At 39.7% G+C, this 10,094-nt stretch overlaps 1 protein-coding gene across 3 annotated transcripts in view; it reads left to right on the top strand.

The window, feature by feature from the left end:
* Nucleotides 1-10,094, top strand: part of brwd1 (bromodomain and WD repeat domain containing 1) — a 213,785-nt gene that overhangs the window by 168,282 nt on the left and 35,409 nt on the right. For all 3 annotated transcript variants that reach the window (XR_006313234.1, XM_043701210.1, XM_043701209.1), the window contains exons 29-30: nucleotides 1,983-2,044; nucleotides 8,029-8,184. Coding sequence is in view for 2 of the 3 variants with exons in the window: in XM_043701210.1 (XP_043557145.1) it covers nucleotides 1,983-2,044; nucleotides 8,029-8,184 (218 nt within the window). In the remaining variant the exon portion in view is untranslated. The remainder of the gene's footprint in view (nucleotides 1-1,982; nucleotides 2,045-8,028; nucleotides 8,185-10,094) is intronic.

Raw genomic sequence — 10,094 nt, 5'->3', positions numbered from 1 at the left:
ACAAAGCCGTGTTGACTGCATTTAATCAAGCCATGCTCTTCCAGATGGTCATTAATCCAATCCCTCCAAATATTTTCTAACACCTTGCAGACGACAGATGTGAGACTTACTGGTCTGTAATTGCCGGGGATTTCCCTATTTCCTTTCTTGAAGAGAGGAATTACATTGCCTCTCTCCAGTCCTCAGGTACGACTCCAGTGGAGAGCGAGGATGCAAAGATCTTCACAAGTGGCGAAGCAATCGCATTTCTCGTTTCCCAAAGCAGCCGAGGACAAATCTGGTCTGGGCCTGGCGACTTGTCAATCTTAATGTTTGACAAAATTTTCAGCACATCACCTTCGTCTATCTCTACCCATTCCAGCATGCACACCTGCTCTTCAGAGGTTTCATTCACTACAAAGTTTGTTTCTTTCGTAAAGACAGAAGCAAAAAACTCATTTAGGGCTTGCCCTACCACCTCAGACTCCACACACAAGTTCCCTATGCTATTCCTGATCGGCCATACTCTTTCTTTGACCATTCTCTTATTCCTCACATAAATGTAAAATGCCTTTGTGTTCTCCCTAATCCGTTCTGCCAAGCCTTTCTTGCGCCCCGTTCCTGGCTTTCCTCAGACCATTTTTGAGCTCCTTCCTCGCCTGCCTGTAATCCTCTAGAGCTGAGCTTGACCCTAGCTTCCTCCCTCTTCTGTAAGCTACCTTCTTCCTTTTGATGAGACGCTGCACCGCTCTTGTCATCCAAGGTTCCTTTATCTTACACCACCTTGCCCCTCTCAGAGGGACATCTTTATTCATCACTCGCAACAACTGTTCCTTAAACAGTCTCCACATGTCTATAGTGCCTTTATCATGGAACAATTGCTCCCAGTCTATGCTTCCTAACTCATGTCTAATCACATCCTAGTTTCCTCTTCCCAATTAAATATCCTCCCATTTTGCCTGTGGAGAGAAATCAGAGTTAAGGTTTTGGGTTCAGTGACCCTTCTGAATTGTTCAAAACTAGTTTTGGTAGTTAACTGAATGTTGGCCACATTATTAGGAGATCCTCCTGCAATTGAAAAGTCATGGCTAAATGTTTAATCCAAAATTAACAACAGAGTACCATACTGAAAAGTGAGAGACTAGGTTGCAGTTCCCCCAGTGAGAGCAGTTCTAGCCTCTCCAGCACAAAATTGTAGCATAGTAGAATTCACCTGAGTCCCACTCTCCAACTCTGTCCACATACCTCTGTGATTGTTCTCCTCATAACTGGAACTCATCAGCCCTTCCCTCCCACCCCACCCTGGTACAGTTGTGTGAGGCTGTGTTCTCAGCTTGGTGTTGAGTATGAGTGGCCAACTGTAGGGAGAGCAGGATAAAAAATGGCTAGACTGACATGTTTTGTTCCCCCGCTGTCAGACAGTGTTGTGCATTCCCCTTGCTGCAGGCATGCCACCATTTTGTGACCGTGTCTCCACAGTGGCCCCAGATCTGGCTTCTCGCTCTAAGTTCTGATGTCACCACCTGGGGCCTCACTTCTCCACAGTTCCAATTTTTTCTGCACCCTGGTGGTCCCCTTGTTTCTGAGCCTGGCTCATTCCTGAGAAGTTAAAAGTGAAGATCAAGCAACAGTGCTAGCATTTTTATAGCCCCTTTCATGTAGTAAAATGATGAAAGGTGCTAAACAGGAGAAATGTTAAGAGTCACTTGAGGAACCATTTGGTCAAGAAATAAAAGCATGATCAAGAAGGTTGGTTTTAAAGAATCTTTTACAGAAGGAGATGTGTAGGAGTGGAATGATTTAACATTTTTTATGGGACCTTGTGATCTTGTTCAGATAATCGATGTCCTGATAACTGAAGTTGCTCTGTACTTGTTGAAAATGCATCCTTCATTACTATTTTCTTTTGCACTTGACTGGGAGTGAATTAAGATTCTTGAGTCATTAGAATATACCAGAATCCAGGATTTATAATTTATGTCTTTTTTCCTTTGTCCTTACAGCTGGGAGAACAACGAAATTGAAAGGCTAAGTCCTTGGGACATGGAACCTATATCTGAAAATGGTGAGCAGCTGAAGTATTTTGTTCAAAAATGAGTGCAAATCTGCACAAAATTATTTGAGTTTTAGTTCCATTGAAGGTAAATGTTGATCAATTTCAGGGTGATGTTATTTTATAGGTGTACTGTTAATATTTTCTTTGTGGTAACCAATCTATAGTATAAGTAAAAAGAACCAAAATGTAATACCCAGTTTGCAGAGGGGAAGGCAGTGATGCAATAGACTAGTAATCCATAGCCCATGCTAATGGTGTAAGAACAAAGGTTTAAAATCATGCAATCTGGTAGAACTTATTTTAAGTTAATAGATCTAAAATATAAAAAGCTATTCTAATAGTAATGATGAAACCATTGTGAAACCATGTGGTTCTGTAATGTGCTTTCGGGAAGAGAATCTGTTTTTTGCTAGTCTGGTCTGTGTGCAACTCCAGGTGCAGAATAATGTGGTTATCAACTGCACTCAATTCAAGGGCAGTTAGAGATGGGAAAATGTGCTGGTCTTTTGAATGATACTCACAAGTATGAGTAAAGTCCTGCTGATGGTGAGATCAATTATTGTAGTCCATTTTTAGTGGTATTCATTGAAGTTTAAATATTGTTTGGAACACCATAAGAATTCCTCTGCTCTGTTTTCTTATGGCAAATTCCCAAAAAGGAAGGGAGGGCTTCAACTTAATTTTCTCCTCCAGCAATAAAGGCGTGCTCCATGTTTCAACTATATTTTCATATTGTATGTGGATGTAAAGTGTTAATAGGCATGGCGGCACATTAAATAAAACAACTTATAAGCAAATAAGTTAGGAGCAGATTTTATTCTGTTGAACCTGCTCTGCCATTCAGTTAGATTAAGGCAAATCTACTTGATTTGAATTCCGTGTTCCCATCTACCTCTGCTGACCTTTGTTTCATGCTAGTTAAGGGAATAAATCTACTTAACCTTAACAATAATTAATGTCCCTGCTGCATGAGACAGAGTTCCAACGTGTCTCAACCCTGAAAAGACAAGTTTTTCCTCACCTCTGTCTGAAAAAGGTGACCCCGATTTATAAAGTGTCCCTAGTTTAGATACTAATAAGAAGAAGCATCCTGTCCACATCTAGATCATTATTGTCAAGATCATACAGAATTTTATATACATCAATTAAGTCACCTCTCCCTCCATTTGAAAAAAAAACCCAGTTCAACCTTTCCTCATGAGACAACCTGCTCATTTTAGGTATCAATCCAGTAAACTTATTCTGAACTGTTATCAATGCATTTACATTGCTTGTTAAATAAGACAACCAAAGCTCTACACCATATTCAAGATGGGTCTCCCAGTGCCTTGTATAACTGAAGCTTAACGTGATTTCATTATCATTTCCTCTTGTATGGAAAAAAACATATTACGAGCCTTTGTATTTACTTGCATGATCACATTTCGAGACTCGTGGACTAGAACACTTACACCTGTCTGCATCTTAAAACTCTGAAGTCGTTCTCCATTTAAGTAATTGTCTGCTTTTCTTAATTTATCTTGCCAAAATGAACAAGTTCATGTTTTTTCACATTACACTGCATCTGCCAGATTTTTGTCCACTCACCCAACCCATTTATACTCAACTGCAATCTTTTTCTGTCCTCTTCAGAATATATGTTCCTGTCTTTGTGCCTTCTGCCTTTTTAGCTGCCAGTCTTTTGTGTCTCTCATCTGAGACATCTATGGCACTTGCACATCCTTCCATTTGGGGAAAAAAGTCCATCCACACACACTGTTTTCTACTGGCCAACCAGTCTTCTATCCATACTAATATATTACTGTTTACTCCATGCACTTCTGTTTGTCCAGCAACCTTATATGGCACTTTGTCAAATACCTTCTGCAAATCCAAGTACACTGTGTCTAGAGCCTCCCCTTTATTCACAGCGCATTGCTCCTTTAAAAACTCCAATAAATTAGTTAAATATTATTTCTTTTTCATTAACCCATGCTAAAGCCTTTCTGATTTCTTCAAGTGTTCTGAGTGCCCAGATTTAACATGTTGATGATCAATTGTTTCATCTTGCCAAGAAGTCACGGTCACTGGCCTATAGTTTCCTTTTTTTTGCCGCCCTCCCTCACTGAATAGAGGTTTTCTACTTTGTATATTCTAAGCCAATGAAACCTTTCAAGAATCAAGTGAATTTTGGAAAATTAATGCCAATACATCTACCAGCTTGTTAGTGACTTCTAGTATTTATCGTAAATACACTCGGCATAGTAAAGGTCCCAAGATACTTCACAGAAGTCGTCGAATACTATTTGGAGATGTCGAACATGACAGTTGGGTAAGGCACAATTCAACCATCTGAAATGGAAGAAAAACTTTCTAATGATCTATTATTGCTTTAGCTTGTTCACACTTGGTGGAAAAGTCCGCTATAGACAAAATGCAAACTTTCAAAAATTTGAACATTTGTGACTATTTATGCAGTCTGCATAGAAGCTTGTTTTAAAAAAAGGTCTGGTGGTACAGTAGTAATGTCCATAACTCTGAGCCAGGAGACCGATATTCAAGTTCAACCTTCTCCAGAAGGATATAACAGCTCTGAACAGGTTGATTAAAAATGTCTAGAAGCTTGTTGGTTACATTGAATTAACGTAATAGTTAATCGGTGAACTCAGAACCACCTCTTGATATAATTGTAACTTTTGAAACTCAGCCAAACGTTGTATAGTGACATCGTCATAACACTTCGGTGGGAAAACATGAAAATGTCAAAACTGCCCAAACAAGCAATCTTCTAACCCTGCTAATTCATTATTTAAGTTCTTTACTGCTTTCTTTATTTATGTTGAGGGTTGTATTTGATGTGTTTCCTAAACCAAAAATATGCTTCTATTTTCAAGCTTTCAATACTTCTTGTCATCCAGGATCCCCAAATCTTGCAATCCTTATCTTTCATCCTCACAGGAACATGCTGGTCATGAATTCTAATCAACTGGCCTTTAAAAGATTCCACTGTCAGATGTGGATTTATCCTCAAATAGCTGCTCTCAATCCAATTTCTCCAGTTCCTGCCTAATAGTATTGTAATTTAGCCTTAAACTAATTTATCACTTTCACCCAAGGACCAGTCTCATCTTTATCTATAACTATAGACTGAGAGAGAAATCAAGTACCTGTTGTAACTACTCTTTAATGAAGACACCTTTTGTAATAATATTACAGATTTGTTATTCTACATTCTCTCCCGTTAGTAAGCCTACAGTATAAACTAAGCAATGAAACTGCCTCCTTTTTGTTCCTTAGTTCTAAGGCAAATTGACTCAGTTCTTATCCTGGGAATTCCTGTTTCTCTAGCACTGCAATGATATCCTTAAGCAGTACTGCCATCCTTGCTTTTTGTGGCTCTCCAAGCTTTTCTGAGAATCTTGCAACTAGGAGTATTTAACATCCCGTTCCATCTTTCCTTACAATATGTTTCTATATTAGCACAACATCAGATCCACATGGCAATCTGCACTTGTAACTCACCAATTTTATCAACCATACTCTGTGCATTCACATACGTGCAGTATCCCCATGATTTAGACTCCATTTTTCTTTCTGCAACTCCATTGATTAAATTCGATAGAATTCTACCTACTTTTTACTGCGTGACTTTTGTATTTATTTTAAACTTGTTTTCTTCTGCTAGGTTGCTTTTCATACTCAAGTTCTTCAAAATTAGCTGATTTTCAGATGCAGACTATATCTGCAGCCGCTCATGAAAGAACACCTTACTACCCCACATATTTCTACGAGCTACCCAACTACTTCCAGAGCTTAACTTAAGATTGGCAGGATATTAATCAAGTCTTGCAGGTGTCTGTTGGGGCTGTAACATTTTTGCAACTGGGCGGCACGGTGGCACAGTGGTTCGCACTGCTGCCTCACAGTCCCAGAGACCCAGGTTCAATTCCCGCCTCAGGCAACTGTCTATGTGGAGTTTGCACGTTCTCCCCATGTCGGCGTGGGTTTCCTTCAGGTGCTCCGGCTTCCTCCCATGGTCCAAAAAGAAAATGTGCAGGTTAGTTAAATTGGCCATGCTAAATTGCCTGTAGTGTTAGGTGAAGGGGTTAATGTAGGGGAATGGGTCTGAGTGGGTTGCTCTTCGGAGGGTCAGTGTGGACTTGTTGGGCCGTAGGGCCTGTTTCCACACTGTAAGTAATCTAATCTAATCTAATCATCAATAACATAGAAGAAGGCATGAAAATTAATTTATAGGTTACACTAAGATAGGTAGGAAAGTATACTGTGAAGACGGCAAAAGGAAGTTGTAGATGGATGTAGGTGGTTTAAGTGAATGGACAAAAACCTGGATACAATATAATGTGGGGAAAAAATGTGAAGTTGTTCACTTTGGTAAGAGGAATTAAAAAAAAGTATTTCTTAATCAGAGAATGACTGCAGAACTTTTAAGGTGCAGAGAGATTTAGGGGTTCTGATGCAGGATTCACAAAACGTTAGTATGCAGGTACAGTGTGTAATCAAGAAAACCAATGGAATATTGTCCTATACTGAGAGATGTTGAACATAAAAGTGGGGTCGGTATTCTTGAGACACAGAGGGCATTGGTAAGAACACATCTTGAATACTATATGCGCTTTTGGCCTCCTTATTTAAGAAGAGGTTTACTAGATTAATATCAGCAATGAGTGGGATATTTCGTGAGGATGCGTGACACAAGCTTGTTTCCATTGGATTTTAGACGAGTGAAAGTTGATTTGATTGAACTGTATAAGATTCTGAATGATCTTGAAGATAAGTTAGTTCAGAACTAAGGGACACTTCAAACTAAGGGATATTTCTTTTAGGACAGATGAGGAATATTTTTGAGGATTATGTGAATTTGGAGCACTGCTTCAGAATGGGGGCGGGGGGTATCATTGAATATTTTTAAGAGGTGGATAGGTTCTTAGGGGAATCCAGGATTATTGGGATAGCTGGGAATATGGAATTTGAAAGAAACCGATCAGCCATGATCTTATTCAATGGCAGAGCAGGCTCAAGTACCTGAACATCATACTTATGCTCCCTTTTTTTGTATGTTTGCTTGTTTTTTGTAATAAACATTGTTTAACTCACTTTTGTTTTCCCCTGTGCACAGAAAACACACAATCAAATTTCCCAAGTATTCACTCTGTCTCATCTCAGTCTGGTGTAATCTTACCCATGCACTCCTTAGTATGTGATGACTAAATGGTTTAACTGTTTATAGCCTACGTTAGACCACCTATGATGCAAAGCAGTCAAAAGATTTTTCTTTTTACAACTGTACTGACTACTTAAGCCTTTCGTTTAAGTTGAAACATGAGTGGATTTTTGAAAGCTGTGGATCATGATTTTTAAGTAGATTTTATCTGCCCTTCAAAAGTGGTTTAAGGCCCCGCTACAAGCCAGAATGGAGTCTGTTTGAACTTGGTGCTGTCAATTAACCCTGCTAAAAAAGGTTTCTTGCTGAATTGTTTATCTTTCCCTGTGCCTCCCAAGCGAAAAAGAAAACAAAAAAAAAACAAAAAATTGGATCTGTGAAAATTAGAAATGGTGTTTACTTTTCAGTGCCATATTTAAAGATTCATACAATCTTCCAAACTTTGTAAAAATCCTCCCTCAAGTACACAACCTTGACTGTAACATGTTTCCTTCCTTAGTGCTAGCGTGGATATAATGAATGATTTCCATGTAAAGTATTTTTGAAAGTGTTGCCTGTTCATTCTGTTTCACACTAAATCTGTTCACTCCATGAGCTAGATTATACATGTTAAAGCAAGTCATTCTGCTTGGGCATAACCTTGTTGCACCCAAATAGACTGGGAAGAGATGTAACAAAATAACTATGCTTAAACATAAATAAGGTCAAGGTTTACGAATGAAAGCTGACCTAACCAAACCTTAAGTTTCTTATAACTCTCCCAAATATTATTTTAATTTTCTTCCATCTCAAATGTAGTTAACTGTTTTTTATGCTTCTGTTCATATTGTAGCTGAATTTCCTGCTGATCCCAGTGCTGGTGTTCCTGTGACCGTGGAAGAGCTAGAAGCTCTGTTGTACAGACCCCAAGAGGGAGAGTGGGGAGAAAAATCACGAGATGAAGAATGTGAGCGTATTATAAGGGGCATTGATGACCTTGTGGCACTAGGTGGGTTCACAAACTGCATTTGTTTTCTGGAGATATGTATTTGATACTTGATGCAATCACTATTGCCAATGCAATACAGTTAATGTTCAGTAGTAATGAAAATAATCTGAATGGGATATTATCATGGGGTCATACAGCATGGAAACAGACCCTTTAGTCCAACCAATCCGTCATGTTCTCAAACTGAAATAGTCCCATCTCTCTGCAGTCAGTCCATATCCCTTCAAATCTTTCCTATTCATGAACTTATCCAAATGTCTTTTATATGTTGTAACTGTATCTACATCTACCACTTGAACATAGAACATTACAGTGCAGTACAAGCCCTTCGGCCCTCGATGTTGCGCCGACCTGTCATATCAATCTGAAGCCCATCTAACCTACACTATTCCATGTACGTCCAACGACGACTTAAATGTACTTAAAGTTGACGAATCTACTACCGTTGCAGGCAAAGCATTCCATACCCTTACTACTCTCTGAGTAAAGAAACTACCTCTGACATCTATATCTATCCCTCAATTTAAAGCTATGCCCCCTCGTGCTCGCCGTCACCATTCATGGAAAAAGGCTCTCCCTGTCCATTCTATCTAACCCTCTAATTATCTTGTATGTCTCTATTAAGTCACCTCTCAACCTTCTTCTCTCTAACGAAAACAGCTTCAACTCCCTCAGCCTTTCCTCGTAAGACCTTCCCTCCATACCAGGCAACATCCTAGTAAATCTCCTCTGCACCCTTTCTAAAGCTTCCACATCCTCCTTATAATGCGGTGACCAGAACTGTACACAATACTCCAAGTGCAGCCGCACTAGAGTTTTGTACAGCTGTAGCATAACCTCATGGTTCCAGAACTCGATCCCTCTATTAATAAAAGCTAAAACACTGTATGCCTTCTTAACAACCCTATCAACCTGAGTAGCAACTTTCGAGGATCTGTGTACCTGGGCACCGAGATCTCTCTGCTCATCTACACTGCCAAGAATCTTAACAGTAGCCCAGTACTTTGCATTACGGTTACTCCGACCAAAGTGAATCACCTCACACTTGTCCACATTAAACTCCATTTGCCACCCCTCAGCCCAGCTCTGCAGCTTATCTATGTCTCTGTAACCTACAATATCCTTTGTCACTATCCACAACTTAGTGTCGTCTGCAAATTTACTAACCCACCCTTCTACGCCCTCATCCAAGTCGTTTATAAAAATGACAAACAGCAGTGGACCCAACACCGACCCTTGCGGTACACCACTGGTAACTGGACACCAAAATGAATATTTCCCACCAACCATCACCCTCTGTCTTCTTTCAGCCAGCCAATTACTGATCCAAATTGCTATATCTCCTACAATCCCGTTCCTCCGCATTTTGTACAATAGCCTACTGTGGGGAACCTTATGGAACGCCTTGCTGAAATCCATATACACCACATCAACCGGTTTACTCTCATCTACCTGTTTGGTCACGTTCTCAAAGAACTCAATAAGGTTTGTGAGGCAGTTCATTGATTACCCTCCTTGTGTAAAAGAACTTGCCCCTCATAGTCCTTAAATCTTTCTCTTCTTACCTTAAACATGTGCCCTCTAGTTTTGACCTCCCTCACCCGAGGGAAAAGGCCCTTGTAATTCACCTTATCTATGCCCCTCATGATTTCATAAACCTCAATAAGGTCATCTCTCAACCTCGTATCATCCGAGCATCCACAAACGAAGCTGCATTATAACATTATTTCAACGAGCCACCAAACACTGTAGCACAGAGAAACTAAGTAGAGCTGATGAATTTGAAAGATCCTATGTAGACAACAAGCAAAACTAATGTCATTTACAAAAATACCTTGCAAGAACTGTAACAAACATGACATTGGACAACAGGCAGAAAACTAGCCACCAGGATACATGAACATCAACTA

Source organism: Chiloscyllium plagiosum, chromosome 12 (assembly GCF_004010195.1).
Source record: "Chiloscyllium plagiosum isolate BGI_BamShark_2017 chromosome 12, ASM401019v2, whole genome shotgun sequence".
Classification (NCBI taxonomy): Eukaryota; Metazoa; Chordata; class Chondrichthyes; order Orectolobiformes; family Hemiscylliidae; genus Chiloscyllium; species Chiloscyllium plagiosum.
Note: the sequence above shows the minus strand (reverse complement) of the source record. Positions and strands in the feature narration are given on the sequence as shown.